The 16,595-nt window shown below is 43.1% G+C and overlaps 2 protein-coding genes across 4 annotated transcripts in view; one reads left to right on the top strand and one right to left on the bottom strand.

Moving 5' to 3' along the window:
• Positions 1 to 2,429, bottom strand: part of IFT122 (intraflagellar transport 122) — a 69,182-nt gene extending 66,753 nt beyond the window's left edge. Inside the window, exon 1 of one of the 2 annotated variants that reach the window (XM_006758298.2) lies at positions 2,298 to 2,429. In XM_006758298.2, coding sequence (XP_006758361.1) covers positions 2,298 to 2,338 — 41 coding nt within the window. In that variant the 5' untranslated portion in view covers positions 2,339 to 2,429. The remainder of the gene's footprint in view (positions 1 to 2,297) is intronic. The other variant, XM_006758299.2, reaches the window with a different exon arrangement.
• Positions 2,430 to 2,634: 205 nt separating this feature from the next.
• Positions 2,635 to 12,054, top strand: MBD4 (methyl-CpG binding domain 4 DNA glycosylase). Of its 2 annotated transcripts, none has more exons than XM_006758297.2 (8): positions 2,635 to 2,912; positions 4,372 to 4,596; positions 5,023 to 5,873; positions 8,172 to 8,246; positions 8,323 to 8,457; positions 10,148 to 10,297; positions 10,768 to 10,871; positions 11,751 to 12,054. In XM_006758297.2, exons 1-8 carry the CDS (start codon positions 2,824 to 2,826, stop codon positions 11,826 to 11,828), a joined length of 1,707 nt encoding a protein of 568 aa, XP_006758360.1. In that variant the 5' UTR covers positions 2,635 to 2,823; the 3' UTR covers positions 11,829 to 12,054. The 2 variants fall into 2 exon arrangements, with proteins under 2 accessions (XP_006758360.1, XP_015415877.1); XM_015560391.1 differs by having other exon boundaries at positions 2,903 to 2,977.
• The last annotated feature ends 4,541 nt before the right edge of the window (positions 12,055 to 16,595 follow it).

Genomic DNA, 16,595 nt, shown 5'->3' with positions numbered 1-16,595 from the left:
GGGGGGCGCGGGCAGGGGCCCCCAGGCAGGCCTCAGTTTCCTCACTGTTACATGGTAACAGACTGGGTCTTCCTGTTTCTCGGGCTTTCTTTCTCTGCTTCCAGGGGAAAATGTACTTGGCGCATTTCTCACTGGGGAGAACTGGGGCGATACAGTGAAAAAGTGAAAAGTAAAGAGGAGCTGGGCCCAGAAGAGCTGACCTTATCTGAGCTTTTGTCCTCACCTACAAAACAAGATAGAGATCTGTGCATAGGCAAGCCTTGTGCAAAGCACCTGCCACCTGTGGGCTGTATGCTGAGGTAGTTCTGAGCACAGCAGGCCAATTCCTGCCGGTGGTATTTGGCCAGATCTGAACAGCAGCTGTGCCTTTCAGGCAGAGCATGAGCTCTCTAGTTCGCCACACGCTTTGCCACTCCCTATTACTCTCTGACATCAAAGCCAAATGTTCAGTTGTCAGATATCATCATCTTGTGCTGTGGGTACTTTTATAATAGAGTTAAGAGAAAAGTAAAAAGGAATTTTTTAAAACTCAAATCTCTATTAAGAGTAGAAGTGATAAGCTATGTGTTTCAAGTGGGTTGTAGAATTGAAGAACACTCTTAAGGAGAAGACAATTCCTTGTGTGTAAGAGGCGCACAAACATCTCCCATTTATGTTGCCTGTCTGACTCCTGTAGGCATTTGAGTTTGCAGACCCTTTAACACACAAAGAAAAATTAATGTAGTGGATAAAAGCATTAGCTTTGGAATGAAGACCTGAGCTTGGATGCTGGCTCGGGCACTTAATTCACTGTGTGAGCTTGGCAAATTCTTTACCCTCTCTGTGCTTTAGTCTCCTCATATGTAAAATAGAGGTAATTATAGTACCTACATTAGAGGGTTGCTGGAAGGTGACAATGAGATCCAAGATAGAATGTCCTTAGCCAGTGCCTGGCACATGGTGCTAGCTATTACTAGTGCAAAGTACAAAACAGAGCAATCATCTACAAGATGTTTAAGGGTGAGGAGATGAGGAAATAAGGCATACTTATGCCACACAGAAAGGCCTAAGAAAAGACTGAGAGGGAATGGCAAATATCATATCAAGGGCCAAAACAGAGGCTTCACAATGAAGCTGAAAAGATCGTTTACATGAAGATTTTAAAACTCAGGGTGAGGAGAACTATCCAGTAAGTCAGTATTTCCCAAAATGTGTCACTGTGTGATGAATTTAGGTGATAAAAATGGAATAGGGCATTAAATAAGAGAATCACAAGGTGAGAGTGTCATTCTCTTTTGATTCTCTTTCAAACCTTCTAATTAAGCCCAGGGGAACGTCTGGCTTTGATGCTATTCATCTCAAGCACCTCTCTGACCATACGTGCTAAATCTCCAGTTCTAGAGATAGTAGACCTCGGGCTTAAAGGCTCCATAGCAACAGTATCTAGCTACAGCTCACCGGCAGTTCTGTTTCTCCTCGCTTTAAGTTTTATTAAATCCTCACTGGCGATATGCTTTTTAAAAATAGATGTATTTTTATTGATTTCAGAGAGGGAGAGATAGAAACATCAATGAGAGAGAAACATGGATTCGCCGCCTCATATGAGAAACATAATTCGCTGCCTCATGCACGCCCTCTACTGGGGATGGAGTTCTCAACCTGGGCATGTGCCCTGAGAAGGACTCCATCCTGCGACCTTCTGATGCATGGGACCACCCTCAACCAACTGAGGGAGGGGAGAGAGAGAGAGAGAGAGAGAGAGAGAGAGAGAGAGATTGAGATTGAGAAAGAGACATACATCGGTTGCCTCCCATAGGGAATCGAGCCCGCAACCTGGGTATGTGCCTAACTGAAATCAAACCTTCAACTATTTTGGCGTATCAGACGCTCCAACCCACTGAGCAACTCGGTCAGGGCTCCTTACTTAGGTTTTACAGTTATCTTCTTATAGCAAGTAATACTATTTAGGCGAACATAGGAGAGACCATTTAGAGAAAAACATCAAGTAAATAAGAGATGTGGATAAGGCAAGTAAGTTGGAGAAACATGTCATGGATGAAAAAGGAGCCCAGGCCGTAATGGGCAAAAGGCCAAATTGTGATACGTGTACATTCCTCTGCCCCTTCTCCAAGCCTCAGTTTCTCCATCTGCAAAGGGGTCGGGGAGCGACCTCGCAGCCACCCAGTCCCGGGGTTCAGCGCCCTCAGTCTAGGCCGCCGGCCCGTTGCCCCTGGCAACCACAGGAGTTCTAGCAAAGGCTACCGCCATCCCCGCCGGGGCTAGGCCTCCCGTTCCTCCCGGAATGCTCCGCTCCTCACCACTGTTCGGCTTTATCTCTCCACGTCAAGACGGCCCTCATCGCGCCTTCCCTCACGCCTCGGGCCCCTCCTCCCCGCCTCAGCAACTCGGCCCTCGCCGCCCGCCACTTCGGCTACCTGAGTTACCGTTGACAACGCACATGCGCAGTGAGCTACGCGCGCGCAGCGTTCCGAGTGCGCATGTCTGCAAAGGAGGGCTTGTAAAGGGGCAAAAGCGGGGAAGGAACTGGAGCCCAGCAGGAGTCTGCGCAACTGGGGCGCGCTCGATTGGTCAGAATGGGCGGAGGGCGGTGCGTCTCCCTCGACAGAGAACTTCATTGGCCGAGCGGTGGAACTAGCTGAGGCAGAGTGGGCGGCCGGAAAGCGGCTATGGAGTTTGACAGGTTTTTACCGCCCTCAGCTTTAGGTTCCAGCCAAGCATTCTGAGCCGGAGGAATTTTCACATCTTACTCTGCTCCACGCCCTGGGCGTCGCTCCCTGTTGGCCCGCTGGTGCAGCCGGAGTCCGCTGGAGGGGCACGGCCGGGATGGAGAGTCCGAGCCTGGGAGACAGTGGAGCTGCTCCCTCCGTCACCGCTAGTGAGAGCCCAGCCCCAGACCGGCCGTGGGACCTCCGGCAAGTCCTTGTCCGCTTCCGGGTCTCAGTTTCACCACTTGTAACGTGGGAGCGGGGGAGTAGAGGTGGGTGGGCCTCCCGGGAGTCCACAGGGACCTCGAGGCTCAAGGGCTCCTTCCTAGGAATTAAGGCTGGAACTCAGTACTCTTCCAGTGGGGTCAGCCCTGGGGTGCCCCCGACTTCCTCACCCCAAAATGCCGAGAGGGCTGGGAGGAGCAGGGATTGGTACCAGGAGACGTCTACTGAGTAGGAGGATCCTAGGAAGGAGATGTCATGTTAAGCAGCCAAGAGCGCCCCAAAAATGGGTCCTGTGAGCAGTAAGGAAGCTACAGACATGTATTGAGCACTTGAGTATGTGCAATCTGGGGCTAAGATGAGTTACTTTTCTTTGGAAATGAAATCCTCAGAAGTACCTTCAAAGGTATTACCTCCTTTTTACAGATGAGGAAAGGAGACTGAGAGGTTAAGCAACTTGTTCTTGGACCTGCAGCGAGTCAATGGCAGAGCTGGGATTTGAACCCAGTATGTTGACTTTAAATTGTGTACTCTTTTCACCAGATTTCAGTCTCCTTATCTCTAAAATTGTGAACTCTGTAATTTCTCAAGATCCACTGAGCTTCCCAAAATTATATGGCCCCAAATTACGTCAGAAGACCTTGATTATAATTTTCGTTAGTCACTAGCTCTTTAGTTTCCCTATTTCTAGAAAGGAAGTTGTATTAGACATCATTATACCCATTCAGTTTTTGAAATGTGTGATTTAGTGATTAGGATATACTCTACTGAAGTTTTTCAATAATAGTACAGGGGGAGTAGTATTAGATTTAGTAGACCTGGTTTCTGATATCAGCTCTGCAAATAACAATCTTCCCGTCACTCAAATTTTATCAATAAAATTAGAGTAATCTTTATCCAACCTACCTCATAAGATTATGAGGCTCAAGAATGAAAGAGACTTGAAAAATCTGTGTCATAAGTTACCTTTTGGTAAGTAATCTGATGAAAGTGATACTCTCCCCAAGAAAAAATGCATGTCTACGTAACATTTTTACCTCACTTATTTGGGGAAGAGGAGGGTTCTTCACTGACTCATTTAAGCAGGTCTGTTGATCCTAACTTGAGCTCAGCATTTGGTTCGTATTTTTAAAATTATGCCAGTGTCACCAGAAGTCTTTATAATAGCTCTATTGAATGATTAATTTAAAAAAGTTTCTAGCAGATAGCTTGAGCTTTTCATTGTGTAGAGATTTTCAACCCTTTTTAACCCACGTTGGAGACAGGAAGACAGTGGATGGCAGAAGGATATTCCCATAGCATAAGACTGGTCCATACGGATTTTAATCTCTCCCACAATCCAAATAGACCATGTGGTTCCTGCTCTGTCATAGATTTAAACTGAATAAGCAGAATAAAATCAATTTTAAATAAGCTAATCATTTGTACTTTTTGTTTTTTTTAGCAAGGAAAATGTTCTGGGATCAGAAAGAATAGAAGATGAAAAACAAATGGTGATAAGCAGCAGCAGTGAGTGCAATCCCTTGCTGCAAGAACCCATTGCTTCTGCTCAGAGTGGTGGTGCTGAAATGACAGAATGCCATAAGCCTGTCCCATGTGGATGGGAGATAGTTGTGAAGCAAAGGTTATCTGGAAAAACAGCCGGAAGATATGATGTATATTTTATCAGGTGAGCATGCAAAATGGTAAAGATAGTGCAGCCAAATAACTTTGTTTAAACAGGTAGTGGGAAAGCATAGCAGGTATCGTGATTTGTTTCTAGTATTACCATAAAACCATTATGGATTCTATTCCTTCAGTGTCACTGGTTAGTTTTATCAGGTCATTTAGGGACAAGTACATACATTTTCTCCTACTGTGAATGGTTAATGATAAAGTTGCACTTAAGTTATATTTGTAAAATTATTTTATAGAATCATATTCTCCTCATTGAGGAAACTATTTAAAAATACCATTTTATCAATATTTTTATTTTAAGTGACAAATACCCCTGGCAACATTTGGAAATTATTAATTAAGCATCTGAAATGTGGTCTAATTCTTTTTAAAAGTCGCTTTTATTTACTATCAATGTTTCTTTTAATATCATTTTTAGCCCACAAGGACTGAAGTTCAGATCCAAAAGTTCACTTGCTAATTATCTTCACAAAAATGAAGAGACGTCTCTTAAACCAGAGGACTTTGATTTTACTGTACTGTCTAAAAGGGGCATCAAGTCAAAATATAAAGACTGCAGCACGGCAGCTCTGACATCCCAACTGCAAAATGAAAGTAGCATTTCAAACCGGAACCTCAGGACAAGAAGCAGGTGGAAAAAAGATGTGTTTCCTCTGCCAGGTGGTAGTTTGGAATCCCAAGATAGCAGGGAACTATCTGACTTCACTTCCATGCATTTGCTTTTGAAAGAAGGTGACGGTGTTAATGATGTTGACTCCAGAAAGGTTAGGAAGTCCAAAGGGAAGATGACTACTTTGAAAGGAATTCAAATTAAGAAAACTAAAACAGGGTGCCTGAAGAGTTTTCCAGATCCTGTTCAAAGTAAGAGAAAAAGAGAATCTGTACATAATAAGGCAGAAGCTGAAAGTGAACCTGTTGCACAAGAAAGTCAGCTTGATAGAACTTTATGCATTTCTGATTCCAGAGCAAGCAACAAGACCATCATTGTGACCAAGGAAGAAAAGAAACTTGTAAAAGAAAAATCATTGAGTTCGGGATCAAATTTTAGTTTTGAACAAATAACTTCTGGCATCATAAACAAATTATGTTCGACCAAAGAAGCAGAACACAGGTGTGAGAATACCTTTTTAGAATCTGAGGAAATAACAAAAGTAGAAGTTGGGGAAAGGAAGGAACCTTTGCATGTTGACAGTTTAGAATGTGGCTCTGAAACGGACAGCAACTGCTCACAAACTGAGAAAGATTCCACTTCTGTGAAAATATGTCAAGGTACTCAGTGCATTTAAAGTGCCATTAAAAATGTGATGAGGCAGTTTATATTCCTGGATACTATATTTCATGCCTGTAACCGGTTAAGATGTGGGAGTAGAATGAAGAAGTTGGGCCAAAAATCAGATACATTCTACCAATTGATCCTAGTACCTTGTCTAACTGATCTTCAAACCCCTTCCTATGGCAGAGGGAATTAGCTGGCTACTGCCTTGATGCCCCTAGTAAAGGAGAACTGTGCCATTAACAGCTGCTAACATTTCTCCCTGGTGCAGCTGCTCGGACTCTGGACAGTGCTTTCCCTTCTTCCCATATTCCCAGCCAGTAATCTTACAACTTGAGGGAAATGAAAAGGCTTCACATGGAAAAGGAAGACTGCTTTGATATATAAACGGGCTGGGAATACTTATTACAGATGTGTGACTTCTAATTCAGTTTTGTATATATCATAGTCATTTTTATCATCTATGATGATGTAATGCTTCTCTAAACTGTTTTAGAGCTCTAAATAATTCAAAACTGTACTTACATAGTTCATCTATTCGTAATACAGAGTTTAGAGCTGAGGACTTTTGCCTTTATAATACCTCAGTGAATAAGAAATAAAAAGGAGACCATTTGAGCACCCTGATATTAGTTATTCATTATGCCATTATGATATAATGAATAACTCCTTTAAAGAACAATAGTCATTTTACTTAAACGCTGCAGGAGACAGCCTGGACAAATTGGTGGAGCAGGGGATTAGACTTTATTCCTGTTGTCAGGCCCACTCATGATTTTATGTCTTTGCGATATCTGGAACTTTTCCACCTTTAACAGAAGATGGCCAAATATACCTAGGACCTGCGTAAGAATTCTTCACGTCTGTTCTTTAAAGACTTTGAGTTTCTTAAACCTCTAACTTTTTTTTTTACTTTTTACTAGGCTTTACCTGTTTAAACTAGAAAGGCAAAAAACCCTAAATTAATGATCTGAAAACTGGGATACTTGGCCCAGTCTCCAGTTAGTCTCACTGTCATTTTGGAATGGTTGCTTAATTTCTAAGTCATAGTTTCATCATCTGTAAAATGGAGGTAGTAACCCTTACTAGTGCTGTTTTTCATATCAAGAATATTGTAAAGTAAAATGAGAAGTGAAAAAGATGGCTTCACGCTATGCAAATACAAGGTAGTATTAACTGACATTCAAATTTAAAGGCTATGGCTAAAGGGAGTTTTAAATGTGATGATTTTTTGAAATGGGAAGCCTGATAACACTTGTCAAATAGTCTTTGGTAAATTAACTGAACTTCCCAGTAGATAGTGGTCGTAGGTTTTTCTACAGGTTCTGTTTGGTCTATATCCTCCCCCCCCCCTTTTTTTTGGCAAGTGTAAAAATGTTCACTGCAGAATTTTTAGAAAATTAAAGAAGGAAAGAAAAATTACCATTATACCATTTTGGTTTATTTTATTCTAATGTCTGTAAATTATGTATGTGTGTGTGTGTGTGTGTGTGTGTGTGTGTGTGTATGTATTATATACTTTTTAAAATTAAATTGGGGTCACATGTAAAATATTGCTTTTTTTTCACGTGAAAGTTAAAGATGTAAGAAAATCTTCATGACATATTCTCAAAAATATTTTAATGGCCAAAACCGGTTTGGCTCAGTGGATAGAGCGTCGGCCTGCGGACTGAAAGGTCCCAGGTTCGATTCCGGTCAAGGGCATGTACCTGGGTTGCGGGCACATCTCCAGTGGGAGATGTGCAGGAGGCAGCTGATCGATGTTTCTCTCTCATCGATGTTTCTAGCTCTCTATCTCTCTCCCTTCCTCTCTGTAAAAAATCAATAAAATATATTTAAAAAAAAAAAAAATATTTTAATGACCACATTGTACAAAAGTGTCATAATTTAAAATATTCCATATTATTTCCAATGTTTCAATACTATGAACTCGGATCATAAGTTATAGAGAACTAATGTAACAGAGTCGTTAAAGGCCTGAAATCAGGAGTCAGACTACCTGGATTTGAATTTCAACTCTACTACTTACTTAACCTTGGGCAAGTTATTCAGCTTCTCTGTACCTCAATTTCCGTATCTATAGAGTGGAGATTAAATAGTCCTTTAACTCATAGGTCATTTGTAGGATTAAATTGATTAATTTTTGTAAAGTGTTTAGCATACTGCCTGGCAAACACCTAATGCTTTATAATAGTAGTTTTTATTGTGGTTGTTATTATTATTATTTGCATTCCTAAATATTTCTTTAGGCTAAACCATAGATTTTATAACCAACGTTCACTCTTCCTTTTCAGAAGACACCATCCCACGGACACAAATAGAGAAAAGGAAAACAAGCCTATATTTTTCCAGCAAATACAACAAAGAAGGTATCCTTTCCCAATCAGAAAATCAGATTTTAAATCTATTTCAGATATCCAACTCTGATGCAGTGTGTTTGTTCAGCTCTTAGCCCCCCACGTCGCAAAGCCTTTAAGAAGTGGACACCTCCTCGGTCACCTTTTAATCTTGTCCAGGAAACACTTTTTCACGATCCATGGAAGCTCCTCATCGCGACGATATTTCTCAATCGCACCTCAGGTTTGTGGATTATTGTAACCTGTACCTTATTAGAGACAGTGTGATGAGAAAGAGCACTGAATTGATCGGGAAGCCTGTGTTCCAGTTTGATTTTGAGTCTGTGTGACCCCAGATAAAGGCCTTCCCCTTTCAGCCCTCAAGCTCTTCACCATGAGAATGTTAGATGAGCCTTTATAGCACTAAGGAGCAGATTGTCATTTATTTTCTACTTTCAGATTAGTTTTGGTCATCAATGAAAATCAATCACGTAACATCCCTTCATCCTTAGTCATGTATAAAAGCATTTTTCATTGAATGCTTTTTGTTTTGTTTTGTTTTAAATATATTAATTTTTTACAGAGAGAAAGGGAGAGGGATAGTTAGAAACATCGATGAGAGAGAAACATCAATCAGCTGCCTCCTGCACACTTCCTACTAGGTATGTGCCCGCAACCAAGGGACATGTCCTTGGCTGGAATCGAACCTGGAACCCCTGAGTCCACAGGCCGACACTCTATCCACTGAGCCAAACCAGTTAGGACATTGAATGCTTTTTTTAATGTCATTGACACCTTCTGTTCTATATGCTTTTACACTATTTATCTGATGCTTTGATTATGTAAAAACTAATACAGGTGTGGGCAAAAGTAGGTTTACAAATAACTCATACAATAAGTCTTATATAATAAAAGCCTAATATGCAAATTGTCCCCTCTGACTGTCCTTTGACCAGGAGTTTGACCACTTGCTATGACGTGCGCTGACCACCAGGGGGTGGTGCAAAACAAGGCGGGCATCGGTGACACAGAGCCTGGGCAGTGGCTGCGACCTCTCACCAGCTACCAGGGGGGCAGGGGTGACAGAGATGGATGTGTTGTGAGAATGCGGGGTGTCCACCGAGCTTGCTCTCACTCCCCCTGCTGCCCTCCCCTGGAACACCAGGGCTCACGCACACACCCAGGAACCCCAACTCCCCAACCCTCCTCCCCCCACACCTCCCACCCCGCGCTCAGGTACCAGGTGCCCACAAGGAAGCCGCCCCACACCCGTGCAGCATCTTCTGGTGAGCAGGGCTGCAGCCTCTGGGACCACAGGCCAGTCAGGCTCCCCATGGGTTCACGCAGGAGCTGATCTGCAAAGCTGGCTGGGAGAGAGCGCACTGCCTGCCCGGCTTCCCTGTGGCGCCACCAGGCAGTCCAGAGGCCCACGCTGCAGCCCAAAGGCCCACGCTGCACCCACCGCATCTCTGCATGGGAACTCAGGCGCCGTGACTCAGGCAGAGGGGGGCACATGGGGGCCTAGGGGCCCAGGTGCTGCCCAGGGATCAGAGGTCAGCTGGGATCTGCCCTTCCATGCTAGATGCTCACACTTCAATCGCTGGCCAGGCCTAGGGACTGTACCCAGGCACAAATTTCGTACACTGGGCCTCTAGTTAGTAAATAAGAATACAAGAATAAACTGTTTCTGATACAACTACTTTTGCCCACCCCTATATTATGTAGAGTCAGGTTTCAGCATAATCTGGACTGTTAACCAAATAGATTATTGGTGTTGGTTTTTCACTCTGAAAGTGGTTATTAGTTTAGGTAATGACTTCTCAATAATGGTATTTTTTTTAAAAAGGCTCTAGATGAGATTTCTAGTTGAGGAAGTACCTGAACATAAACTAGCCCGTCTGGAGGCTTGTAATCATAGTTATCTTTACATCCAGGTAAAATGGCAATTCCTGTGCTTTGGGAGTTTCTGGAGAAGTATCCTTCAGCTGAGGTAGCAAGAGCTGCAGACTGGAGAGATGTGTCAGAACTTCTTAAACCTATTGGTCTCTACGAACTTCGAGCAAAAACCATTATCAAGTTCTCAGGTAATTTCCCATATACCCAACAGAAAAACATAAACTGTGCCTCTATAAGAAAGCCACACCTTAAACTTTTATGTCCACGGATGCTACATTAATAGAAGTCATTCAGCTCAAGCACCAAAGGCATTTAAAAACAGTTCACTTACCCCAAACCACAGTCACCCATCAACCCATGCAATAAATCTTTGCCCAACCATGTGAGCATAATTAGAGGAAGAAGTCATTGAAGCAAGAAGCCCTCAGGACAATACATCTTTGGGTTAGCAAAATAATAATGGTCAGTAAGTGGCAGGTGAGATATTCAGACAGATGCTTCTGGAACTCAGGAGAAAGAGCAGTCACAACTGGGGTTGTTAGGAAAGATTCTTCCCTGTCCCTTTCTGCTATTCTCCCATCCAGTCCTCCATTACCACACATTTGGGGAAAGTATCTTTCTAGAGCCTGGTCTGATATGTGGGCTGTTATATTCTCAGATGAGTATCTGACGAAGCAGTGGAGATACCCAATTGAGCTTCATGGGATTGGCAAATACGGCAATGACTCCTACCGAATTTTTTGCATCAATGAGTGGAAGCAGGTGAGGTCCACTGGCAGCAGAACATCTCTTGTTTCTGAGACAAAATAAGTCCACTATTATGGCTAAAACTATTTCTTGGACAGGCGTGCTATTATAGTTCCAAACTTGAGGGGCAGTGGGTGGCATGCAGTTATTGGCAGCAAGGAGAGGATCCATAGACACTCCCAAGACCATAAAGACTCTTTGGTGTGACCTCTGACTGACCTCCAACAGTTTGTCATTTGGCCCTGTTCCTGTCATTACATTCATATAATGTTTCTAAGCCTGATATAATTTTCTTCCTGTCGCAATCCTACGAGTCTTTAAAAGTACACCACAGGAAAGCAGGCAGGTTTGAGCTTGGAATGCTACTAGGGTTTCTCCTAATAGTCTCAAACTATTTTTGTGGTAACTGGATCCTACTTCAGCTGCCCATTCTATTTAGTTTGCCTAGCACATGGGCATGTGGGTGTGTACTGGCTGTTAGGCACTGCCAGGTAGCCTGCTACACTGCTTTCTTAGTCTGTGATCAGCTAGTAGGTCTGTCTGGCTAAGCCCATCCCTGCTCCATCATTTATTGTGACCTGAGCAATTCATTTAACTCTGAGTCAATAACCTCCTACTGGAAAATGGTGTATTCTTCCTTGGTCATGTTATCACTACTTCATGCCCCAGGTTCTGGTGAAGATCAGTACTAAATTGGTGAGTACTTTATATACTGTAAAGTATTACCTGAATGTAAGATATCATTTTAAACATTTGTGAATCCAGTTAGGTTAAAGGTTATGATTTCCAGGTATATTATCATAATGTATGTTCTCCTACCATATCTTTAAAAAGTCAATTTTATAAATGTATTTCTGACTAACTTATATAAGGCCTCTGTCTCATTTCTTACAGGTACACCCTGAAGACCATAAGTTAAATAAATACCATGACTGGCTTTGGGAAAATCATGAAAAATTAAGTCTGTCTTAAAAACTCTGTGATGTTTTAAAACTCACTTTTTATATATTGCTTTGACTCTTCAGAGCTCCATTAAGCCAGCCAACTACGTTTCCAGGTATACAGGTTTTAATCGGCCCAACTAGAAACCTAATTCTTAATGTGTGTGTCACTGGTAGATCTTTACTACTGAATGTGCTATAACATGTTTTGAGATTTCTTTAAAAAATAAATTGTGATTTGACAACAATCCTAAAAATGTATATGACTTTTCCAATAGTAAAATGTGATTTGAAGATGAAAAAGAATTTTCTAAACTATCAATAATACAAAGCAAATTTCTACTTGCTTGAGGAAAGATTAGGCTTTCTATTCTCTTTCTATAAAAATGATATACAATTATTATATCAAGAAGTAATGAAAGAGCTGGGTAGCTCATTTGGTTAGAGTGTTGTCCCAATATGTCAAGGTTATGGATTTTATCCCTAGTCAACAAGAATCAACCAATGAATGCATAGATTGCATAGGTGAATGGAACAGGGAATAGATGAGTTTCTCTTTCTCTCTCTCTCTTTCCTCCTCCTCTCCATCTTCTTTCTCTCTAAAATAAATATTTTAAAAATAAAGTAATCAAAGAGTTTGTAGCCAAACATGTAAAAAGATAGTACAATATGTATTAGGCAGTTAATTTTTTAAAAAATACGCTTACTGCCCTGGCCGGTGTGGCTCAGTTGGTTGGGTGTTGTCTTGTGCACCAAAAGTTTGCCAGTTTGGTTTCCGGTCAGGGCACATGCCCAAGGTGCACATTCTATCCCTGGTGGTATACAGGAAGCAGCTGATCATATTACACTCTCACATCAATGTTTCTCTCTCCCTCTCCCTCTGTGAAATATCAGTAAACTATTCAAAAATAATAAATGTTGACTAAAAACAGCTAACCCCCCAAAAGGAAAATAAGTCTTTTTTTGTCATCATGTGTTGGCATTTAGGAATTGGAGATTTGACCCCAGCATTAATTTGATGATCTGATGTGAATATCTCCCATAATTCTATTTCAGAGTATCAGCTTGTAGCTCATGTATGTTACTTAGATCCCTTTGTGAAAACTCAAGCATTACCCATCTTTCATCTTCCAGCTGGAGGACGGGGTCTTTTAAGTTTTTTTTGTTTGTTTGTTTTTAAAATATATTTTATTGATTTTTTACAGACAGGAAGGGAGAGAGATAGAGAGTTAGAAACATCGATGAGAGAGAAACATCGATCAGCTGCCTCCTGCACATCTCCTACTGGGGATGTGCCCGCAGCCCAGGTACATGCCCTTGACCGGAATCGAACCTGGGACCCCTCAGTCCTCAGGCCAACGCTCTATCCACTGAGCCAAACCGGTTTTGGTGGTCTTTTAAGTTTTATGTAATTTTTAATACAGGTTTTATAATGTTATAGCTCAATACTGAAACATTTGCTTATAAAAGAACTCACCAAACAAAATAATCCTATTAGCAAGTCTCAATGACCAAGTGCCATTTTAAGGTATGATTTGAAAATTAAATAGATCAAATAAATGAAAAAAGAAAGAAATTGTTAAGGCAGCTACCTTTGTTGTAAGATGATGTGAATAGAATCAGAATGCAGTGTGTTGCAGGGCTCGTTGGTTGTTTCCGTTTTAGTGAGCAAGTTTGTCTCTTGAGGGATGGATTTTGACCAGAGAACAGGGAAACTGGCCACACACACACACCGAAGGCAAACATCACCTTCATAACTCCCCATAACATTTTTAATTTAATAATATCAACGTAGCATTCACCAAGGGCAAAGCTCTGTGCTAGGGAGGGGTACAAAGATGAAAAGGCCCTTTAGAGGCCCTCACTGGGAACGAGAAAGGCACACACTAATTAAGGGGAACAAAAGAGGTAAGGTGTAGAGACAAGATGTCCAAATACTGCAGCTAAGAGAATAGGCCTCTGAAACCCTGGGCCACAGCTGGGGCTGGAGGGCAGGGAGGGCAAGCTCAGCAAGCTTAGGGCATCAGGTGTGGCAGGGCCTGCTGTCAAATCCCCTCCCCCAGAATCTCCATCAGGAGTGCCACAGCCAGGCCTGCATGTGAGGTTGCCTGACCTCTGTACCTGCTTCCTAATCTCTTCAGAATGGGATTGTGGCGCCTATAATTTTTAAGTTAGTACAGGTAAGTGTTTAAATGGAGCCTTACAAAAGTGCTACATTAATGTGGCCCATAGGGATGACCTGAGTGTCTACCTCAGGTTGTGGAGAGTCACAAAAATAATGCACTTCAGTGAAGGTGGGACTTTACCCAGAAAAAGCACTCAAGAACATTTCCATCACCCCCAAAAGTAACCCTGTACCTGTTAGCAGTCAAACCCAATGCCCCCACCACTACCACCGTGGGCCTCTGGTAACCACTAATTTGCTTTCTGTGTCTTTAAGCTTGCCTAGTCTGGGAATTTCTTATAAATTGAATTAGATATGGCCTTTTGTGTGTGGCTTCTTAGCACAATGTCTTCAAGATTCATTTATGTTGCCCTGGCCGGTTTGGCTCAGCGGACAGAGCCTCCCGGTTTCAATTCTGGCCAAGGGCATATGCCCGGGGTTGCAGGCTCGATCCCCAGTGTGGGAGGCAGCCAATCAATGATTCTCTCTCATCATTGATGTTTCTATCTCTTGCCCACTCCATTCTTCTCTGAAATCAATAAAAATATATTTAAAAAATTTTTTTAAAAGATTCATCTATGTCGCAGCATGATGCGACACCACTACTTGACTTCTTTTCATGACTAAACAATATTTCATTGTATGGATAGATCACATTTAGTTCATCCAGTTATTAGGTAATGGGCATTTCAAATATTTATTATTAATACTCCAGTTCTCGGATTCTGTAATTCCCAGCCGCGGCATGCTGTTTTCCAGGGGCAAAGCATATTAAAAAGAGCTGCCTCTATATGCCACGGCTCACATGGGTTCCTACAACAGGGCCTGTTCTTTGGATGAGAACACTGAGATGGAAAAATGGAGACCTGAAGATCCCACGGTTTATTGGGAAACCAGGGATTTATTATCACTCCAGATTCAGGGGCCACTGGGCCAAACTAAGAAATCTTGCCTTTCGCCAAGCCAGGAACTCTCCACCGCTACTGTTTCCTAGCGCCCCTCCCCGGATGGGCGGGTGAAAAGAATCGAATCCACAGGATCGCCATCCCCCACAAGTGCAAGTCGGCTTCCTGCTCTCAGACGCCTCCAGTGCATGGCAGTGGCGGCGTTCAGCCAACCGGCGCGGGGCATCCGTAGTCCTGGCAACAGACTGTTTCATGCCGTGCGAGTCTCAACTCTCTCTTGCAAAACTTAAAATGACTGTTTTTCAGAAATCTCGACACTCCAGCGAAAGCAAGGGATCGCGTGCGCGCGCGCACGCACATACACGTGCACACACACGCGCACACATACACAGATCTTACTCTCTTCAGCGTCCACAACCATGGACTATTCCTATGAAAAGTTTGAGGCCTTTTCCCCCAGTCGATGCTCGGTAAGCTCCCGCTCCCGGGAAGCAGCGCCGCCTCCAGGAAGCTATCAGGCGGACGTGTGCAAGTGTAGTGAGAGCAAGGACAGGAGGTGCATATCTTATTGTGCCGTCCCCCTCTGGGGGAGGGGTTACCAGGGAGTCGGGTGGGTCATACACATTTCTCAGATTTCCATGCCTGGGCTGGAGGAGTGGGTCAAGTTGCCTTGATTTAGAAACCAGAAGCCCAACCCAGTATGCCTGGGAAAGGTACCCAGGCCCAGGCTCACCCCATTTCTTCACTGGACATTAATGCGCTTGGTGCCGGAGTAGAAGCATGAAGGTTGTCAGTGGTCAAACTTTTGACAATAGCCTGCTGTGGGACCAGTCCTGGGCAAAGCACTACAGCATCAGAGGTGAAGGACAGATAAACAGATGATTACAGAACAAAGAGTGAATGCTGGGCCAGGGCCACATCCAGGAGTAAGAGGTTTGCTAAAGTATAAAGGATGGGGAGGAACCGTTGCAAGGTCCTGGAAGAGATCTTTACATTGGCGCTTAATCAGGAGTTCTCCAAGCCAAAAGGGGGAGAAAAGGCATTCCAGGCCTAGGGAACAGCATGCACAGAGACCTGAGACATGGTGTCTTCAGAAAATTGCTGATAGTCTGAGTGTTCCTGGAGGTGAGAGGCAAGAGAGGTCAGAAGGGATAAGATCATGAAAGATCTTGTGAGCCAAGAGATGGAGAAGCCGCTGGGAATGGTGAGACTGAATTGGCAGACTCAGAACGTTGGGAGTGGGAGGTACTGGGAGGTGAGGAAGAGAGGCCAGACCAGAGAGGGTACTATGGGAACTTGGGGGCTGATCAGATGAGGAACATGAAAAGAGCAATCAAAATGATGCTCAGGCTGGTACTTAGGATGACCTGGTAGATGGAGGTGCCTTTCACAGAGATAGGGAAGCTCCTGGGGGGACCAGATTAAGTGGGGACAGGGACATGGAGACAAGTTTAGTCTTATTTGGTTGAGTTTGAGATCCTTGTAAACCATCAAAGTGGAGATGCTTTAGGAGCAACTGTATGTAGAAAACTGGAGCTAATTCTAAGTCATAAATATTGGTATACTGGTCCTCAGCATATAGAAGGCTATAGACACATAGAGTGAAGGAGATTGGTTTAAAAAAAGAAGAGAGCCCTAGCTGGTATGGCTCAATTGGTTGGAGCATCATCCATGCATCAGAAAATCTCTGGTTCAATTCCCAGTCAGGACACATACCGAGGTTGCAGGT

Source organism: Myotis davidii, unplaced genomic scaffold (assembly GCF_000327345.1).
Source record: "Myotis davidii unplaced genomic scaffold, ASM32734v1 scaffold73, whole genome shotgun sequence".
Lineage (NCBI taxonomy): Eukaryota > Metazoa > Chordata > Mammalia > Chiroptera > Vespertilionidae > Myotis > Myotis davidii.
Note: the sequence above shows the minus strand (reverse complement) of the source record. Positions and strands in the feature narration are given on the sequence as shown.

Excerpts from the sequence above, each read along its gene's own strand:
- MBD4 (XM_006758297.2), top strand. The coding sequence starts at position 2,824 with ATGGAGAGTCCGAGCCTGGGAGACAGTGGAGCTGCTCCCTCCGTCACC. Across the intron at positions 5,874-8,171 it reads TTCTGTGAAAATATGTCAAG|AAGACACCATCCCACGGACA; the intron begins GTACTCAGTGCA and ends CTTCCTTTTCAG. Across the intron at positions 8,247-8,322 it reads CAGCAAATACAACAAAGAAG|CTCTTAGCCCCCCACGTCGC; the intron begins GTATCCTTTCCC and ends GTGTTTGTTCAG.